This window comes from Bubalus kerabau, chromosome 16 (assembly GCF_029407905.1).
Source record: "Bubalus kerabau isolate K-KA32 ecotype Philippines breed swamp buffalo chromosome 16, PCC_UOA_SB_1v2, whole genome shotgun sequence".
Classification (NCBI taxonomy): domain Eukaryota; kingdom Metazoa; phylum Chordata; class Mammalia; order Artiodactyla; family Bovidae; genus Bubalus; species Bubalus kerabau.
This window is the reverse complement of record NC_073639.1, coordinates 7,211,590-7,233,813: the sequence shown is the minus strand read 5'-3', so window position 1 is coordinate 7,233,813 and position 22,224 is coordinate 7,211,590. Positions and strand designations below refer to the sequence as shown.

The following is a 22,224-nucleotide window of genomic DNA, read 5'->3' as shown; positions in this document are numbered from 1 at the left end:
TGTGACTTTGGGGGGTTATCTCTGTAGCCTCACCTAGTGGATCTCACTCAGGGACAAGTTTGCCCTCATGAGGGCATTTGGCATTGTCTGGAGACAGTTTTGATTTTCACAACTGGGGAAAGAGTTTTACTGGCATTTCAGGAGTTGAAGCCAGAGATGCAGCTAAACCATGAAAGAACAGACCCTACAACAAAGAATTATCTGGCCCTGAACCTGATGAAACATTTTAAAACTGGAAATATTATTTTCCTCTTTAATTTTTTTCAGCTGATGACACAGTCTTTTACATTTATCTTCACTCTCATCAATCTCATATTCTCAGGCAAAATTATTCATCTTGTGCAACTAGCTAACATGTTTGTGAGATATTCTTCTCATCAGATGGGCTGAACCAGGAAATCCACAAACTTCCCCACTACAAAGAACTCAATTCCAAGTACATTTGGTCTACTCCTTTCTGTCAGCTGTTAATGATTTAGTAGCCTCAAGTTTCCAAAGACACCAAACATATCTTCTAAAACCATATGGTACTCTCAGTAACTTTGGCTTGATTGGAAGATAAGCACAATGAACTTAAAATTCTAAAATTCATTCTCAGCCTATAATAGCCCATATTAACAAGTAACATGGCTTGTATAAAATGAGTTTCCTTATTTCCAATTTCAAGACCTTTTTCTCACTTGGACTGGCAAGCAAAATATATGGAGGCAAAAGTCGGACAAGAGTGCTGGTATCAGTGTATGTTATCAGTTCAGACCCTGAGTTTCAGATCATGAAATTAAAAAGTATTCCTCTTCTCTTTATTCAACTCCCTAAAAATAGTGGCCTACTCACTAATAATTGGTCTTGTAAAGTCTACATGTAATTTGGCATTTTTAAGAGGTCTGCATTTTCCAGTTTCCACTGACTTTACACATAAAATTTAGGTAATTTAAAATAATAGAAATGGCTTTGCCAAATCTTTAAGAGAAAATTCTGACTATTGAGTAAATAAGCTCAGTGGGCCCTTTCATCAAGAAATAGCTGCTTCAGAGAAAGAAGCTTCTGATTACAGTCTATGATCTCAGTCCTGTGGGGTTAAATTGGGGATCTAGAGGAGAGCTTCAGAGAAGGCACTGGCACCCCACTCCAGCACTCTTGCCTGGAAAATCCCATGGGCGGAGGAGCCTGGAAGGCTGCAGTCCATGGGGTCGCTAAGAGTCGGACACCACTGAGCGACTTCACTTTCACTTTTCATTTTCATGCATTGGAGAAGGAAATGGCAACCCACTCCAGTGTTCTTGCCTGGAGAATCCCAGGGACGGCGGAGCCTGGTGGGCTGCCGTCTATGGGGTCTCACAGAGTCGGACACGACTGAAGTGACTTAGCAGCAACAGCAGCAGAGGAGAGCTTGGGAGGATCTCATCCTTGAATCTACTCAAAGAGTCACATCACAGTATCCTCAATGACATCCTTGTTCCTCCTCTCAGTCTCAATTTGCCTGCTTTAGACTGAGAGGAATTTGATAATTTTTACTTTAAACTTATTCTGACTCAAAACAGTTTGTTCTCCCTCCCAGTCTCCCAGCTGGACCTTTCACTAATTTAATAGAGACATTATAAAAATGCAAGCTATTAATAAAATAGTAATATCTCCTTGATTCCATTACTAGCTTCCTGAAATTTAAAGAATTTTTACCACTTCCTTCTTTTTAACATCTGGGTAAGGATTTTTCCACATGAAAATGTCATGTTGAAAAGTTGAAGTTTCAGTCACTCAGTCATGTTCCACTCTTTGTGACTCTGTGGACTGTAGCCCGCCAGCTTCTCTATCCATGGAATTCTCCAGGCAAGGATACTGGAGTGGGTAATCATTCCCTTCTCTAGAGGGTCTTCCCAACCCAGGGATTGAACCCAGATCTCCTACATTGCAGGCAGATTCTTTGACATCCAAGCCACCAGGGAAACCCCTGAATATGTCATGGGACAAAATGGGAACAATGGCTCTTGAAAACATGTTTTCATGTTCTGCAAACACATTGGATCCATCTGCCTTCCCATCACCAGCAGAGACTCCCTCTACTTGGAAAGGTCTCCTCTTCAACAATTGGGTGCATGCCCAGCCAATCACATTGGCACCCTGAAACCCCAAAATCAACCTAGAGTCATAGGGTGATATATTGTTAGTGACACTGTCCTTTATATACTGCTGGGCAATCATATCACACTTAATTCAGTGGTCTCTGTATAGAAGCCTTAGAGCCCAACCTAAAAAACTGAGTGATCAAACACCAAAAGTCCTAGGAAAAAAAAGGCTACACTTCAAAAATTTTAAATTAAATAACTCATCTTAATTTTTTCTTATTTTAACTTCCAAAATTTCAAAGAGGCACAAGAACCAGAGATCAAATTGCCAGCATTCGTTGGGTCATGGAGAAAGCAGGGAAATTCCACTGCTTCTGCTTCACTGGTGGCTCAGATGGTAAAGAATCTGCCTGTAATACAGTGAGACCCAAGTTTGATCCATGGGTCAGGAAGATCCCCTGGAGAAGGGAATGGCAACTCACTCAACTATTCTTGCCTGGAGAACCCCATGGATAGAGGAGTCTGGTGGGCTACAGTTCATGGGATTGCAAAGAATCAGACATAACTGAGTGATTTAACACTTCCACACACTTTCAGTTTCTGTTTCACTGACTACACTAAAGCCTTTGACTGTTTGGATCACAGCAAACTGTGGAAAATTCTTAAAGAGATGGGAATACTAGACCACCTTAATACTTCCTGAGAAACTTGTATGCGGGTCAAGAAGTGACAGTTAGAACCTGGCATGGAAGAACAGACTGGTTCAAATTGAGGAAAGGAGTTTGGCAAGACTATATATTGTCACCCTGCTCATTTAACTTCTATGCAGAGTTCATCATGTGAAATGCCGGGCTGCATCAATCACAAGCTTGAGTCGAGACTATTGAGAGAAATATCAACAACTTCAAATATGCAGATAATACCACTCTAACAGCATAAAGTGAAGAGGAACTACAGAGATTCTTGATGCGGGTGAAAGAGGAGAGAGAAAAAGCTGGCTTGGAACTCAACATTAAGAAATCTAAGATCTTGGCATCACGTCCCATGACTTTATGGAAGATGGAAGGGGAAAAAATAGAAGCAATGACACATATTATTTTCTTGGGCTCCAAAATCATGGTGGACAGTAACTGCAGTAATGAAATTAAAAGATGCTTGCTCCTTGGAAGAAAAGTTATCATAAATCTAGACAGTGTATTAAAAAGCAGATACATCACATTGCCAACAAAGGTCCATACAGCCAAAGCTATGATTTTTTAAGTAGTCATGTACAGATGTGAGAATTGGACCATAAAGAAAGCTAGGCTTTCAAATTGTGGTGCTGGAGAAGACTTACAAGAGTCCCTTTGACAGCAAGGAGATCAAACCAGCCAATCCTAAAGGAAGTCAACCCTGAATATTCATTGGAAGGGCTGACGCTGAAGCTTAAACTCAAATACTTTGGCCACCTGATACAAAGAGCCCACTCATTAGAAAAGACCCTGATGTTGGGAAAGGCTGAAGGCCAAGAGGATAAGGGTGCAGCAGAGGGTGAGATGGTTTGATAACATCACTGACTCAATGGACATGAATTTGAGGAAACTCTGGAAGATAATGATGGACAGGGGAGTTTGTGGCCATGACTTAGCGACTGAAAAACAACAATTTCCAAAATCTCTACCATGAGCATAAACTAGTTTGAAGAACCAAGGTTACTGACACAACATACTCACACACAGATCTTCAAATAGAAATAAAAGAAGAATAAAGAAATGCAAAATAACTTTATACATTGAAGCACTTTTTACATTGGCCAGTCATGGATGTAACAGCTAAAACAGGGCTTCCCTGGTAGCTCAGCTGCTGAAGAATCCACTTGCAATGTAGGAGATCCCAGTTCAATTCCTGGGTCAGGAAGATCCCATGGAGAAGGGATAGGCTACCCACTCCAGTATTCTTGGGCTAGCCTGGTGACTCAGACAGTAAAGAAGCCACCTGCAATGTGGGAAACCTGGCTTTGATCCCTGCATTGTGAAGACCCCCCAGAGGAGACCATGGCAACCCACTCTAGTATTCTTGCCTGGAGAACCCCTATGGACGGAGAAGCCTGGAAGGCTACAGTCCACGGGATTGGAAAGAGTTGGACACGACTGAGTGACTAAGCACAACAATGCCAGCTAAACCAGGGTTATAATATTTCAACGGAAGCTGGATTCAGCACTGGGGACCACAATGGAATCAAATATGCCACTCTTGAATACAATTTTGGCAAGTTCACAAGGTCTTACCAAATCTAACAATCAAAATTGGGCCCTTATTTTGCACACCACTCAGCTGCTTTCACACAGCTAATCATTTCCTTCTCACTGAAACTCTTCTTCATCAGTGACCACACTCTGACTCTCTCTCCTATGTTTCACTGACTACCTTTAGTTTTCTTTACTGCCTCTGTGTTCTCTCTGACTTCTGAATACTGTTGTGCTCTGGAGGTCAGTCTAGGGACCACTTGGCTTTTCAATCCACAGTTATTACCTGTACTGGGCTGAAAGGTGGCCAATACAAAAGACACATGACGAAAGGTGGCCCCCAAAAGACATGTCTGCCTCCTAATCTTTTGAAACTGTGATTTTACTTTATTTTATAAAATAGTGAATCCTAGCTTGTATTGCCAAAATTGTGATTAAGGATTCTGAGAAGAGTTTATCCTGGATAAACTTTATCAGATGAACTTTTAATCCAATGATAAGGGTCCTAATAAGAAAGAGGCAGAGAGATTCCATGGACAGAAGAGGAGGAAGCAATGTGACCATGGAAGCAGAGACTGGAGTGACGTGGCTACAAGTCAAGGAGCACTTTACAGGTGTTACAAGCTGGAAAAAAACAAAGTGACTTCCCAATAAAGCCCTTGGAGGGACTAAGGACCTGCTAGATTTTGTTCTTCTAGCCTCCAGAACTATAAGCAACAAGAATTTCTATATTCTTAAGACACAAAGTTCATGATTATTTGTAATCGAAGCCTTAGGAAACAATATGCACCTTGAGTGATCCGACCCAACCCTAGGGCATTAAACCAACACTCCAGTACTTGGTCTTGTGCCCCAGATTCATACATCGTCCAATTAATTAAACCTCTGAAGTGACTAAAAGCAGAGCACATCATGTGAAATGTCAGTCTGGATGAATCACAATCTGATATCAAGATTGCTAAAATAAATATTAAAAACTTCAGATATGGAGGTGATACCACCCTAATGGCAGAAAGTGAAGAGGAACTAAAGAGCCTCTTGAAGGGATAGAGGAGCAGAATGGAAAATCTGGCTTAAAACTCAACATTAAAGAAACTAAGATCATGGCATCTGGTCCCATCACTTTATGGCAGATGGAAGAGGAAAAGTGGAAGCAGTGGCAGATTTCTTTTCTTGGGCTCCAAAATCAGTGCAGATGGTGGCTGTAGCCATGAAATTAAAAGATGCTTACTTCTTGGAAGGAAAGCTATGACAATCCTAGACAGTGTATTAAAAAGTAAAGACATCACTTTGCCTACAAAGGTCCATATAGACAAAGCTATGGTTTTTTCCAGTAGTCATGTATGAATGTGAGAGTTGGACCATAAAGAAGATTGAGTGCCTAAGAATTGATGCTTTTGATTTGTGGTGTTAAAGACTCTTGAGAGTCTCCTGGACTGAAAGGAGATCAAACCAGTCAATCCTAAAGGAAATTAATCTTGAGTATTCATTGGTAAGACTGATGCTGAAGCTCCAATACTTTGGCCACCTGATGTGAAGAGGGGACTCATTGCAAAAGACCCAGGTGCTGGGAAGGATTGAAGGCAAAAGGAGAAGAGGGTGGCAGAGGATGAGATGGTTGGTTGGCATCACTGACTCAATGGACATGAGTTTGAACAAACTCTAGGAGATAGTGAAGGACAGAGAGGCCTTGCGTGCTGCAGTCCATGGGGCTGCAAAGAGTCGGACATGACTTAGTGACTAAACAACAACAAGTGACTAATAGGTACTTCCAATGTACTGATTCCCACCACTCCAACATCCACTGCTCTGCCAGTGATTTTAGTGAATAGCACCACCATTCACGTATTATATTGGCAGCCAGAAAGATACTACTGAAACACCAAATCATGTTACTCTCCTGCTCAGAATCTTCCAACCGCTTCTCATACTCATGAAACCCAACTCTTTCATTTGACCCCTTTCTCTGACCTCATCTCCCACTGCTTTCTGACTCACTCACTACCCTCTAGATACACTGATCTTCTTGATGAATCTGTATAACATATACTGCATACAGGTATAACTGTATACCAGTTATACATGTATGAAAGTGAAAGTGAAGTCGCTCAGTTGTGTCCGACTCCTTGTGACCCGACTGTAGCCCACCAAGCTCCTCCGTCCATGGGATTCTCCAGGCAAGAATACTGGAGTGGGTTACCATTTCCTTCTCCAGGGGATCTTCCCGAGATAGGGATCAAACCCAGGTCTCCCACATTGCAGGCAGATGCTTTAACCTCTGCGCCACCAGGGAAGCCCTTAAATACAAGAATACAGTCTCTCAGAAAACCTCCTATAGAGACATAGAACTTCAGATCCAAGTACTAACATCAAAGATTTCAAAGGGAGGAAAGGAAGCCAGGTTGAAAGAAGAATGGGGAGGAGGTGGGACAGGGGGGTGAAAGGGATGGCCTTACAGACATCCCCTGCCACCTACAGACACCCAGGCATTATGGGACTTTTCCCTGGGCCTCCAGAGAAGGGAGGACTGGAACTCGGCCCTACCAGAAATCAGACCAGACCAGAACCAGAATTCGAGTTCCCTGCCAAGAGGAGGTGATCAGTCTCCAATCCTCAGCTCAGGCTGAGGGCCTTTTGACCAGATTCCTGCGTCCAGGACCGGGGGACTAGAAAAACGGGGAAGGATAGGAAGGGTTAAGGAGAGGGAAGGGGAGAGAGGTCAATAAAGTCTCTTGTTCCGTTCCGGTCAGGGTACTCTGGCCAGTTGTCCACGTCAGGAGACCAGGGACGAAAGGGTCCCAGTTGCAGCCGCTGGGTCTGGTCCATTCACAGGCAAGCTGGCCCCTGAGTACCCCGAGTGGTCAAGATGTCTGCCTCAGCGAAGAAGAGTCCCGCCAGAGTCGCCATTTGTTGCAGGAAGAGGGATCCCTTCCAGGGCCCAAAAATGGGCTCTTGTCTAACACTCGGAAATGAATTGTCCAAGGAGACACATGTGCTGACAAAGCAAGAGATTTTATTGGGAAAGGGCACCTGGGTGGAGAGCAGTAGGGTTAAGGGAACCCAGGAGAACTGCTCATGTATATCTGATAGCTTATTGTGAACTGTGTCAGATCTGTGATCTCGGAAGAGAATTTGGCTTTAGGACCAGGGAGGAGGCTTCAGGCACTCAGAACTTCATGTGGCAAAAGTTTTACTACAGTGAAAAAGGGAAAGAGAAGCTTCTGACATCAGAACAGGGTGGGGCACTCTCTGCCTGCTTAGTAGTTTAGGTGGGGCTTTATATACTTTTTAATTGGTTACTAAGAATAGATTAAAAGAATGTCTCAAGGTTTTAAAGGTCTTACCAGACTCACTCCCACAACATACATCTTAAGATAACAGGATCAGTTAGAAGGTTCTTGTTAAGAAGGATAAACATGTCCTGGAGCAAGATATATTCTTGTTATATAGTCATTAAGTACAGAGCTTAAGGAAAACAAACCCTTGAGCAAGCTGTGTTGCTTTTGTTATGTAATCATTAGCTCTGGGCTTAAAGAAAGTTAGTCTTAGAAGAAGCAGATCATTGCCATAACAACTCATAGCTTAAGAAAAAAAGTCTTATGTGACTAAGACAAAGCAAAGTAGGAAAAAAAATTGTCCTTTTCTCCTCCTCTAGGGCCCCGGATTTGTTATCAACCTACTTAAGAATTAACTCTCTCATAACTTCCTCATTTCCTTCAAGTGTCTGTAAACACCACCTAATCCCCTCCAAAGGACTTTCCTGATCACCTTACACAAGAGTGTTACCCTCACCGTTGCCATCCTCTGCCCTTTTACTTTGCTTTGTATTCCTTCAGAGTGTTTATTTCTACACTACAGTACATGCTTCTATGTATTTGTTTATGTAATATTTGTCTTCCCCACTGGAATTATCTTGCTCCCTGCTACAACCCCAGCACCAACAACAGCAGTACCTGGCTCATGGTGAAGAGGCTCTAAAACTGTACTGTATGAATGAAGGAAGGAATATTTTCTTATTCCTAAGACACAATCTATCAGCTAAGCTATATCATTATATAACAAAATCCAAAATGTTAAAATGGCAAAAGGAAAAGAAAATCATCCTCAGGCATGTAAAAATTGGAAACAGAACTGTGTTTTATTTTCAGTTTTTAAAATGTGTTTTCAGAGAAGTTGGTAAAGGCGTTAGATGAATAAACTGAATATATAGTTTCAAGTTAAAAATTAAAAAGTTTACTTCTCTGATAGTGTTTTTATTGAGAAATGAGATTAAAAGATGACTAATCCCAATGCTTATTGGGCCCCCTCCACCAAAAAAAACACAAACAAACAGCCAAAGGAAATTTTGTGAAAAGAGATCAATGGGTAGGAATAGGGTGGTAACTTGTTTTACAAAGTTATTACAAGTCTTAAATTAAAAAACAGCATGACCTTGAAGGAAAAAAAAAAGAGAATTGGCAGACAGGTCAGTAGAACACAAAAGTAGGACCTGAAACATCCTGATAAACCTATTTTTTTTTTTTTTGGTATTACAAAGAAAACATCATAAACCACAGAGGAATGTGGGTTTATCCATGTAAGTTGCTAGAAAAATTGGCAAAGTACATGGGGGGGGTGGGGGGAATCAAGTTTGCTATTAACCTCACACCAAAATAAATTCTACACAGATATGTTAAATGTAAATAATAAAATCATTTAAGGCACAATGAATATATAGGGAAATTCTTGGCTGATTCTTACATTGGAAAGAAATTTCAAAGCAAAAGGAATTACAAAACTAAAACAGATGGACAGAAATCACAAAGGGAAAAGTCAATATAATGACTGCATAACCATGTAAAACTCTACTATGTTAAAAATAACCACACACACGAAATTCCAATGCAAGTTAGTTATGATATCTGTAAGAAATGTAAAATACATATTAATATGGAGATAACTCTTTAAAAATAATACTGATTTATTACAAAAAATTAGGCAAAGGACATAAATCATTTATAGAAGAATAAATATATGTAAGATTTTCAACTCACTAATAGTAAAATAGGTGAAAAATAAAATAATATACTTTAAACACTGGTAATCATTAAAACTGTCAACTATTAAAATAATTGACAACCATTAAATTAATATCTAACTGGTAACCATGATGTGTGTGTGTGTGTGCACACATGCATGTGCACACACAGTCGTGTCCAACTCCTTGAGACCCCATGGAATGCACCCCGCCAGCCTCCTCTGTCCATGGGATTTCCCAGGCAAGAATACAGGAGTGGGTGGACATTTCCTCCCCCAGGGGATCTTCCTGACCTAGGGATCAAGCCTGCGTCTATTGCACTGTCAGGCAGTTCTTTAACGCTGTGGCCACCTGGCAATCATTAAAACTCATGTTAAGTGTGGCAAAGATGAAATAAACATGCAGTCATTTCTAAAGCCTATCTGGAAAGTAACTTTGTTTTTATCATATACATATGGTAAGCATTCTCCTAAAACCTAAAAATAAACCTTGACCCAGTTAGTATTTTTCTAGGAATATATGTAGCCAAATACTCGTATAAAAGATATACCTGTGGTGGATTCATGTTGATGTATGGCAAAACCAATACAATATTGTAAAGTAGTTAACCTCCAATTAAAATAAATAACTTTATTTTTAAAAAAAAAGAAAAATAGTATAGGATTATTTAATCTAAAACCCAAATGTCCACAATAAAATAATTATTATATAAATTATAATTTATCCATATGATAAAAAATCAATGTATTCATGGAAACTATGACTATATATAAAGACATATTAAGTGAAAAAATACAAGTAAATATATATATATAACATATCCCATTTATGCAAAAAAATGCAACATATAGAATAAAATCAAAAGGATATAAATCAGAGGAGCTAACACTTCCAAATTCATTTTATGAGGCCACTGTTACCTCAATACAAAAAATAGATAAAGACACTACAAGAAAAGAAAATTATAGGCCAACATCCCGGATATTATAGATGCAGAAATCCTCAACAAACTATTAGCAACTATTAGCAAACCAGACTTAATAATACATTAAAAAGATTATGCACCAGGATAAAATATGGTTCAATATCTACAAATCAATCAATGTGACATGCTACATTAACAAAATGAAAGATAAAAATCATGTGATCATATGAATAGACACAGAAAAAGCATTTGACATAAAAGTGAACACCCACTAATGATAAAAAAAACCAGCAAGACTGCCTTTATTTTTAGATAAAATTGTATTATATACAGAAAACTTAAACACTTAACAAATATTGTTAATAAACAAGTTCAGTGATGTTGCCAGGTATAAAATCAATATACAAAAATCTGTTGCATTTATAAACACAAATTATGAATTATCAGAGATTTTTAAAAAAAGAAATCCCATTTACAATTACATGAAAAATCATAAAATACCTAGGAATATATTTAACCTAGGTGAAAAACCTTATATTGAAAGCAGCAAGACATTGATAAAAGAAATTGAAGCAAACAAATAGAAATATATTCTGTGCTCATGGATTGGAAGAACTAATATTGTTAAAATGTCCATTCTATAAAAGCGAATTACAGTTCTGTATAATCCCTTTTAAAATTCCAAAGGCATTTTTCACAAATATAGAACAAATAACCCTAAAATTTGTGTAGAACCATGTGAGAACCCAAATGGCCAAAATAATCTTGAAGAAGAAGATCAAAGCTGGAGGCATCACACTTTCTGATTTCAAATTATATTACAAAGCTGTAGTAATCAAAACAGCATGGTGCTTGCATAAAAATAGTAACATAGATCAGTGGAGCATGCTAGAGAGCCCAGAAAGCAACCCACACATATGTGGTCAATTAATTTTCAAGGAGCCAAGCATAAACAATGGGAAAAACATAATTTCTTCCATAAATAGTGTTGGTAAAACTGGACAGCCATATTCAAAGAAGAAGAAACTGGACCACTATCTTACATCATATACAAAAATTAATATCATACTCAAAATTAATTAAAGATTTGAATGTAATACTTTAAGTTACAAAGTTCCTAGAAATAAACATAGTGGATAACTTCCTTAACACTGATCTTATAATTATTTTTTAGATTTGACACCAAAAGCAAAGACAACAAAGCAAAAACAAAAAGTAAGACTACATTAAATAAAAAAAGCTTCTGCATAGCAAAGGAAACCATCAACAAAATGAAAAGAAAACTTATGAAATGAAAAATATGCAAATTATATATCTGATAAGGGGTTAATATCCAACATATATATATATATATAACTCAATAGAAAAAAAAATCCAATAAAAATTAGGCAGAGTATCTGAATAGATATTTTTCCAAAGAAGATACATACATATGGCCAAAGTTACATGAGAAGGTGCTAAACATCACTAATCATCAGGAAAATTCATATCAAAATCACAATTAGACAATACCTCACATCTGTTAGAAGGGTTATCAAAAAGAAAAGACATAAAAAGAGGTAGTGGAGATATGGAGAATAGAGAACCCTCATGCACTGTTTAGAAATGTGAGTTGGCACAGTATCTACAGAAAACAATATAGAGGTTTCTCAAAAAATTAAAAACAGAACTACCATATGATCCAGTAATCCTACTTCTGAGTTTATATCCAAAGGAGACATAATCAGTATCTCAAAGAGATAGCTGCACTCCATGTTCACTGCAGCATTATTTACAATAGCTAAGATATAGGAAGAACAACCTAAATGAGTGAATGGATAGAGAAGATCTGCTCTGTTTATACACAGTTCAGTCCAGTTCAGTTCAGTCGCTCAGTCATGTCCGACTCTTTGCGACCCCATGAAACACAGCACACCAGGCCTCCCTGTCCATCACCAACTCCCGGAGTTCACTCAGACTCACGTCTATCGAGTCAGTGATGCCATCCAGCCATCTCATCCTCTGTCATCCCCTTTGCCTCCTGCCCCCAATCCCTCCCAGCATCAGAGTCTTTTCCAATGAGTCAACTGTTTGCATGAAGTGGCCAAAGTACTGGAGTTTCAGCTTTAGCATCATTCCTTCCAAAGAACACCCAGGGCTGGTCTCCTTTAGAATGGACTGGTTGGATCTGCTTGCAGTCCAAGGGACTCTCAAGAGTCTTCTTCAACACCACAGTTCAAAAGCATCAATTCTTCGGTGCTCAGCTTTCTTCACAGTCCAACTCTCACATCCATACATGACCACTGGAAAAACCATAGCCTTGACTAGATGGACCTTTGTTGGCAAAGTAATGTCTCTGTTTTTAAATATGCTACCTAGGTTGGTCATAACTTTCCTTCCAAGGAGTAAGCGTCTTTTAATTTCATGGCTGCAGTCACCATCTGCAGTGATTTTGGAGCCCAGAAAAATAAAGTCTGACACTGTTTCCACTGTTTCCCCATCTATTTGCCATGAAGTGATGGGACCAGATGCCATGATCTTAGTGTATACACAGTGAGGTATTATTCGTTATAAGGAAGCAGTCCTGTCATGTGCCACAACCTTGAGGGCATTATGCTAATTGAGATGTCAGACAAAAACAAATACTGCATGGTACCATTGACATGTAGGTCTTAAAAGTCAAACTCCCTGAGACAGATAGTAGAAAAGTGTTTGCCTGGGGTAGAAGAAATAGACAGAGTTTGGTTGAATAAGGTCTGAGGATCCAATATAAAACATGGTGACCACAGTTGATAACACTGTACTGTATAATTGAACTATGCTAAAAAAGCTGGCTTAAAACTCAACATTCAAAAACAGGCAACAGACTTGATCTCGTCCACATGCCAGTTTATCAACCCCCAATCTAAAGCATAAGCAGAGGACTTCCCTGGTAGTCCAGTGGATAAGAATCTGCCTGCCAATGCAGGGAACATGGGTTCAGTCCCTGGTCTGAGAAGATTTCACACGCCATGGGGCAAATATGCCCATGGGCCACAACTACTGAGTCTGCACTCTAGAGCCCTCGAGCCAAAACTACCGAAGAGGAGCTAAATAGACTCTTGATGAAGGTGAAAGAGGAGAGTGAAAAAACTGGCTTGAAACTCAACATTCAAAAAACTAAGTGCATGGCATCCAGTCCCATCACTTCATGGCAAATAGATAGGAAAAAATGGAAACAGTGACAGATTTTATTTTCTTGGGCTCCAAAATCACTGCAGACCGACTGCAGCCATGAAATTAAAAGACGCTTGCTCCTTGGAAGAAAAGCTATGACAAACCAAAATAGTGTCTTAAAAAGAAAAGATTTCACTTTGCTGACAAAGGTCTGTATAGTCAAAGCTATGGTTTTTCCAGCAGTCATATTCAGATGTGAGAGTTGGACCATAAAGAAGGCTGAGCGCTGAAGAAGTGATGCTTTTGAACTGTGGTACTGGAGAAGACTCTTGAGAGTCCATTGGACAGCAAGGAGATCAAACCAGTCAATCCTAATGGAAATCAACCTTGAATATTCATTGAAAAGACTGATGCTGAAACTGACGCTCCAATACTTTGGCCGCATGATCCAAGATCCAACTCACTGGAAAAGATCCTGATGCTGGGAAAGATTGAAAACAGGAGGAGAAGTGGGCAACAGATGATGAGATGGTCGGATGGCATCATCAGTTCAATGGACAAGAGTTTGAACAAACTTCTAGTGATAGCAAAGGAGAGGGAAGCCTGGCATGCTGCACTCCATGGGGTCACAAAGAGGTGAGCATGACTGAGAGACTGAACAACAAAAAGAGACTTAGGGACTAGAACTAAATGTTCACACACACACACACAGACACACACACACACACACACACACACACAGAGGATAATTCAGTGATGGTTGTGTTACTTAACTAGATAAGGTCAAGAATCCAACCATCACATTGTAGAGTTGAAATAACTTCCAATATTATGGGTAGATTATATCTCAATAAAGCATAAAGGACATGGCGTAGCAACTAAACAACAACAATAACAAAACATACATGAGTCGAATGTTAAGTAATGCAATGTGGGGGATAACTGGTTTTGTTCTTATTTCATTCAAATTTTTTGTCCAAATTTTCATATAGTTTTATTGAAACAATATTATGACAAAGAAGCTGAGCATCACAAATGCTAAACATAAAAAGAATTTTATTTAATAGGCATTTGTCATCTATTTATTCAGCTATTTGCAAGTGCATCCTCTAGTACTTCATTCTTGAAGACCCACTTAAGCACAGACATATGAGAGCGTTATAAGGCCTAGGGCATTACTGACCTCTGAATCAGGCATCTGCAAGTTTTTTCCGTAAAGAGTCAGATAATAAGTGTTACTATTTTAGGCTTTTCAGATTACAAGGCCTCTTTTAACTCAATTCTGCCATTTTACCATGAAAGAGCCATAGATGATACGTAAGTGAATGGCTTTGTTCCAAAAAATAGTTTTATTTATAAGCACCAAATTTGATTTTATCATTTTCACTTATGACAAAATATTACTTCCATTTCTGTTTTCAATAATTTAAAGATATAAAACTGTTCTTAGCTCACAGGTGTTACAAAAACAGGCAACAAACTGGATATAGTCCACATGCCAGTTTGTCAACTCCCAATCTAAAACATAAGCAGAGGACTTTCCTGGTGGTCCAGTGGATAAGAATCCACCTGCCATTGCAGGAAACAGGGGTTCCATTTCTGGTCTCAAAGATTCCACATGCCATGGGGCAACTATGCCCACAGACCACAGCTACTGACCTGCACTCTAGAGCTCAAGAGCCACAATACTGAAGCCCATGAACTCGAGAGTCTGTGCTCCACAAGAGAAGCCATGAGAAGGCTTCTACCACAATGAAGAGTAGCCATGAGAAGAGAAGCCACGAGAAGGCTTCTACCACAATGAAAAGTAGCCTTCCACTTCCCCCAACTAGAGAAAAGCCTGTGCATAGCAACTAAGATCCAGTGCAGCCAAAAAAAAAAAAAATAATAATAATAATAATTCAGAATAAAAAATAAAGGCATAGGGAGAAATCTCTTAGAAAAAGTCAGCACTTCAGGTCCAAGAGAGTAACTTGGAAGTGACTTCAGTCTAGAGTGTATTAGGGGTTCATTTGAGAACCCATATTTGAGCTGGTTTTATAGGCAAGTTTACTCTCCATTCATCATCACTATCTCTATGTTGTATTCCTACAGTAAAGCTAAATTTTAAAATAAAAGGAGAAGCAGCAGGAGTGGAGGAAAAAGACAAAGAATCAAACCATTTCATCTTATTTCTGACCCCAGACAAATGTTTTCACTAAGTTAAATTGTTATGGCATGCCTTTATAATGCTTGTCATTGGAAAACTAAAACTAAAAACATTACCTACTTTTGTGAAGATCCTTTAACTTTACATTTAAACACACACACACTCGAATCACATAAAACTAAAACCCCCAAAACATCCAATGTACCTGTGCTACGGGGAATCAAAGGAAGTTAAAGTTTCAGGAACTACAGCCCAGGGAAGTGCTCTTCCCAGAGTTCTTTTCTACCAATGACACTTAATGAGGTCGAATCTTCCAACACACATAAGAGTCTCTTCTTTAAAAGAATAATTAACTGATAGTTATAACATAAAAACTAGGTTACCATAATTGCTGATCCACTGATTGGTATGTTCAAACTCATACTTGCCTTTGACTTATTAACTATTTCAGTGATCTGATTTAGGTTTTTTATATTCTTAATAATCTTGTGGCAAAAGAACAGATAGAAATACTGAAAGCAATTTTAAGTAACTGGTTAATTCAATACTAATATTAAAAATGGGGAGGGGGGTTCAGGATGGGGAACACGGGAATACCTGTGGCGGATTCATGTTGATGTATGGCAAAACCAATGCAATACTATAAAGTAATTAACCTCCAATTAAAATAAATAAATTTATATTTAAAAAAAATCAACTCACTTCATAAGTAGTAATTCACATTCACACACACACACACACACACACATATGAAGTAGCCCAAAATATACCTACATCATCTTTTACTTCCAGATACATGCTCAGACAGTAAAGACTCTGTCCTCAATGTGAGAGACCCAGGCTCGATCCCTGGGTCAGGAAGATTCCCTGAAGAAGGGAATGGCTATTTACTCCAGTATTCTTGCCTGGAGAATTCCATGGACAGAGAAACCTGGTGGGCTACAGTCCATGGGATTGCAGAAGAGTCAGACATAACTGAGCGAATAACACACACACACACCTGAAAACTTCTAGTTTCACAAGTTTTAACTGCATGAGTTTCTTCAGTTTCAAGGTCTCTGTTTAATTGTTTATTAATAGAATTAGCATTAAAAGTGTTACTAACAAAAGCAAAATCCTCTTGGCTGTGGTTCTTCTTATCATCTAACATTCACAGCCATCCTCTGTCTCATTGTCACAAACAGTATCACAGTAAAACTTTTTTAATTGTTTAAGACACCTGTCATTTTCAAATATTTTACAGTACTCTTCATAATCAATCTATAATAAAATGGAAAAATGTGTTTCAAGAATAAATAAATGTTTAATTGCATGTTTTCATGGTATTCTTACAAGTATCTGGAAACAAAAAGAATTACATGATAAATATTTTGTGTATCCAAAAATAAACCTGTATTACAAATACTATATGATTATCAGAGATGCTTACAATGTCTAATACCATAAATCCCTAAATAACTAACAAATTCATGAGAGGATCTTAGCTAAATATTTTCTCCAAGGTTTTATTTCCCTGAAGCCCAGACATAAATTCTTTAGCCATTATGAGTCTTATATATGATGAAACTTGGCAGAAGAAACAGGGATTATAAAAGCTGATATATCTTATTTCTTCCTACCTCTAGGATTTCACAATGGGATTTATTTTCATATCTGCCTCATATGCACATTCATTAGTGCTTACAAACTGCTGCGTCAACATCTCTCCTTCTCTCTCTGGATTCCCTGCTTTGGTGATCTCATCCAGTCTCCCTGTTTTAAATACCTCCTGTTAGGACAACCTCACTTCAACCACCTCCTTGCGCTCCAGATTCACCTATGGAAGAATCTCCACGACTTGCCCACTGGACATGGTTCATGAGCATGTCACATTCAACATGTCCAAAACAGAACTTTCCATTTCTTCCCACTCACACTCCTGGTCACTTCTCTCTCCACTTCTCTTTCCTCTTTTCCAATTAGATGGCATCTTCATACAGCCTATAGTGTAGTAGGGTTAGTTGTTCAGTCATGTCCGACTCTTTGTGACCACATGGACTGTAGCCCACCAGGCTCCTCTGTCCATGGAATTTTCCAGGCAAGAACACTTGGTGGGTTACTATTTCCTACTCCAGGGGATCTTTCTGATTCAGGGATTGAACCCATGTCTCTTGCACCTCTTGGAATGGCGGGCAGATTCTTTATCACTGTGCTACCTGGGAAGAGCCCACAGAGGGTGGAGAGGAAGAGTAGGGAAGATTAGGGCAAAAAATTGCTTCTCCAAGAAAGTGGCCCCACACAAATACCAGGGCAGAGGGGCAGTGAGACTGGGAGGATCACAACTGGCTGCCCAACTCCCTCCCAAGGTAATGGGCTGCACTGCACATAAGAATCTAAAATACGAAGAGGACTGTACATGTTTGGGGGCTCCATCCGTGTGGTCCCCAGAAAAGGAAGAACATCAGACACGGCCTTTCCTGCTGTCACCTGCATCCCTTCAATGTGAGCAGCAGGAGATGAAGGCTATGGGCCACGTAGTACCACTGGCCCACTGAAAAGTAAAGCTCATTACCTTTTGACCAGTTTCTTAATTCAAGAGAGACCATTGTGCTGAGTTACAGAAACACTACTATTTCTGGAGAAAACAAAAAACTGAATACTATACCCCCAAACTTCTAACAGGTGTTCTCTTTGGGATGCAATCATGGCAAATGTTCATTTTTTAAATGATATGGTTTTGTAAACAGTGTTTTCTAATGAACCTGCTTTACTCCACATATATGTATGTACACACATATGTGAAGTTTCTATGTTATATGATTTTTAAGCGCCACTTTTGCTCTACTCCACATGCACAGGACACCCTGAAAGTCTGAAAAGTCTAGAAAGGAGAATCAGTTGCTAGTTCTTTTCTTAAAGATGCACATTTAAGCAACTCATTCTCTTTGGGTAATTAATATCATAACTTAGAATCATGTGACTTTTATTTTGTAGCTGAACCTCTCCTGTATTGCTGTTGTTGTTCAGTCACTAGCTCATGTCCAACTCTTTGCAAACCCATGGACTCCACTGTTTTCCACTAACTCAGGGTCCTCTGTCTTCCACTAACTCCCAGAGTTTTCTCAGGTTCATATCCATTGAATCAGTGATACTATCTAACCATCTTGTCCTCTGCTGCCCCTTTATCCTTTTGTCTTCAATCTTTTCCATCATCAGGGTCTTTTCCAGTGAGTCAGATCTTTGCATCAGGTGGCCAAAGTGTTGGAGCTTCAGTTTCAGCATCAGTTCTTCCAATGAATATTCAGGGTTGATTTCCTTTAAGACTAAATGGTTTGATCTCCTTGCAGTCCAAGGGACTTTCAAGAGTCATCTCCAGCATCACAACTGAAAAGCATCAATTCTCAGCACTCAGCCTTCTTTATGGTCCAACACTCATATTCATACATGACTACTGGAAAAACTATAGCTCTGACTATATGGACCATTCTCAGCAACGTGAAGTCTCTGCTTTTTAACAGGCTGTGACTTTGGCATAGCTTTCCTTCAAATAAGCAAGCATCTTTTAATTTCAAGGTTGTTATCACCATCCCCAGTGATTTGGACAGAGAAGACAATGGCACCCCACTCCAGTACTCTTGCCTGGAAAATCCCATGGACGGGGGAGCCTGGTAGGCTGCAGTCCATGGGGTCGCTAAGAGTCAGATTCGACTAAGCGACTTCACTTTCACTTTTCACTTTTCACTTTCATGCATTGGAGAAGGAAATGGCAACCCACTCCAGTGTTCTTGCCTAGAATCCCAGGGATGGGGGAGCCCGGTGGGCTGCCGTCTATGGGGTCGCACAGAGACGGACACGACAGAAGTGACTTAGCAATAGCAGCAGTGATTTGGACGCCCAAGAAAAGAAAATCTGTCACTGTTTCCACATTTTCCTCTTCTATTTCCCATGGAGTGATAGGATCAGAAGTTATGATCTTAGATATTTTAATGCTGAGCTTCAAGCCACCTTTTTCACTCTCCCCTTTCACTCTCATTAACGGGCTCTTTAGTTCCTCTACACTTTCCTGCCATTAGCATGCTATCATCTGCATATCTGAGATTGTTGATATTTCTCCACGCAATCCTGCTTTTAGCTTATGATTGATCCAGTCTGGCATTTTGCATGGTGCACTCCACATATAAGTTAAGTAAGCAGGGCGACAGTATACAGCTTTGTCATGCTCCTTCCCCAATTTTGAACCAATCCATTGTTCCATGTCCAGTTCTACCTGTTGCTTCTTGGCCCTCATACAGTTTCTCAGGAGACAGGTGAAGTGGTCTGGTGCTTCCATATCTTGAAGAATTTCCCACAGTTTGTTGTGATCCACACAGTCAAAGACTTCAGTGTAGAAGTAGATGTTTTTCTGATTCCTTACTTTCTCCATGATCCAATGAATGTTAGCAATTTGATCCCTGGTTCCTCTGCTGCTTCGAAACCCAACTTGTACATCTGAAAGTTCTCAGTTCACATACTGCTGAAGCCTAGCTTGAAGGATTTTGAGCATAACCTTGCTAATATGTGAAATAAGCACAATTGTGTGACAGTTGGAACATTCTTTGGCATCGCCTTTCTTTGGGATTGGAACGAAAAACTTACATTTTCCAGTCTTGTGGCCACTGTTGAGTTTTCCAAATTTGCTGACATACTAAGTGCAGCACTTTTACAGCATCATATTTTAAGATGTTAAATAGCTCAGCTGGAATTCCATCACCTCCGCTAGCTTCGTAGTAATGCTTCCTAAGACACACTTGACTCACACTCCAGGATGTCTGGCTCTAGATGAGTGACCACACCACTGTGGCTATCCAGGTCATTGAGACTTCTCTTGTATAATTCTTCTGTGTATTCTTGCCGCCTCTTTTTAATCTCTTTGGTTTTTGTTAGGCCCTGCCATTTCTGTCCTTTATTGTGCCCATCCTTGCATGAAATATTCCCTTGATATCTCCAATTTTCTTGAAGAGATGTCTAGTCTTAACCATTCTATTGTTTCTCTCTGTTTCTTGGCATTGTTCATTTAAGAAGGCCTTCTTATCTCTCCTTGCTATTCTCTGGAACTCTGCATTCAGTTGGATATATCTTTCCCTTTCTCCTTTGCCTTTTGCTTTTCTTCTTTCCTCAGCTATACCTCTCCTGTATATGTTTTATAAAACAATGGGGTACACTAAACTTATGCACAGAGGTCTTTTCAATGGAAGGGTATACTTTCAGATATAAACACAAACATGTATACCTTAGGTTCAACGGGGACCCATGGGTTTGAAAAATCCCCCATGCTTCCCTGTGACTCAGATGGTAAAGAATCCACCTTCAGTGTGGGAGACCTGGATTCGACCCCTGGCTTGGGAAGATCGCCTGGAGAAGGGAAAGGCTACCCACTCCAGTATTCTGGCCTGGAGAATCCCCATGGACAAAGGAGCTTGGCAGTCTACAATCCATAGCTTTGCAAAGAGTCAGAGAGTCAGACACTACTGAGCAACTAAGCACACACAGTGAAAAGATGAACAGTAGGAAGGCAAAGGGAGGAAGTCCACACCGTACACTTAAGGCTGTGAGTTCCAGCACAGACCCCGTCTTGCTGAAACAGTGGTAACCGCTGTTCTCACACCAGCAAAAGCACTGTAACCACAACTGGCAGATGCTAAGGTTTGCAAACCTGGACACCTCAGCAGCTTTGCTTTCCTGGAGGAAAAAGAAGGCAGTGCAGGTGGATATAATGAAAGCATGAGCTGCACTGCAGGAGGATAGATTTATTGTAAGCATACTGTTTAGAGGCTTTCCTATTGCACATCTGTGTTCCCTCCCTCTGAAAAAGACCTATAGGAGAAAGATTCCCCCAGGCTTTAGTTCCAGGGAAGTCCATACTTCTTCTCCTAAAATGAAGAAATGTATCTACATGAATCTTGTCACTATGGGAACAGCTCCAGCCTTAACACATGTGTGCAATCCTATAGATTTTGTTTTCATGTACTAAATTCTTCCCAGCTTCACCTTACGATGCCACTTTCCTTACCTTTTGCCCTTATATCATTAATTTTTTTCATCTTTTTGAGTTTTGCATAATTTTATGAAACATGTATAGTATCATATATGAAATGAATCGCCAGTCCAGGTTCGATGCATGATACTGGATGTTTGGGGCTGGTGCACTGGGACGACCCAGAGGGATGGTACGGGGAGGGAGAAGGGAGGAGGGTTCAGGATGGGGAACACGTGTACACCTGTGGCGGATTCATGTTGATGTATGGCAAAACCAATACAAGATTGTAAAGTAATTAACCTCCAATTAAGATAAATAAATGTATATTAAAAAAAGCAATTTCATATTATACTTTTCAATGGTGTTCAGTTATTCAGTTGCTAGTGAAGTGAAAGTCACTCAGTCATGTCTGACTCTTTGTGATTCTTTTTGTGAATTCTCCAGGCCAGAATACTGGAGTGGGTAGCCATTCCCTCCTCCAGGGGATCTTCCCAACCCAGGGATCAAAGCCAGATTTCCCACATTGCAGGCAGATTCTTTACTGTCTAAGCACCAGGGAAGCCCAAGTCTCTATGTCATGTACAACTCTTTGTGACCCCATGGACTGCAGCACATCAGGTTTCCCTGTCCTTCACCATCTCCAGGAGCTTGCTCAAACTCATGTCCGTTGAGTCAGTGATGTCATCCAACCATCTCATCCTCTGTTTCCCCCTTA

The 22,224-nt window shown here is 39.8% G+C and overlaps 1 protein-coding gene across 1 annotated transcript in view; it reads right to left on the bottom strand.

Moving 5' to 3' along the window:
- Positions 1-17,986, bottom strand: part of LOC129630296 (protocadherin-23-like) — a 200,672-nt gene extending 182,686 nt beyond the window's left edge. Inside the window, exons 1-2 of the mRNA XM_055550800.1 lie at positions 17,800-17,986; positions 17,139-17,266 (exon numbers count right to left, since the gene is read on the bottom strand). Of these exons, the coding sequence (XP_055406775.1) occupies positions 17,139-17,266; positions 17,800-17,986 (315 nt within the window). The remainder of the gene's footprint in view (positions 1-17,138; positions 17,267-17,799) is intronic.
- Positions 17,987-22,224: the final 4,238 nt, after the last annotated feature.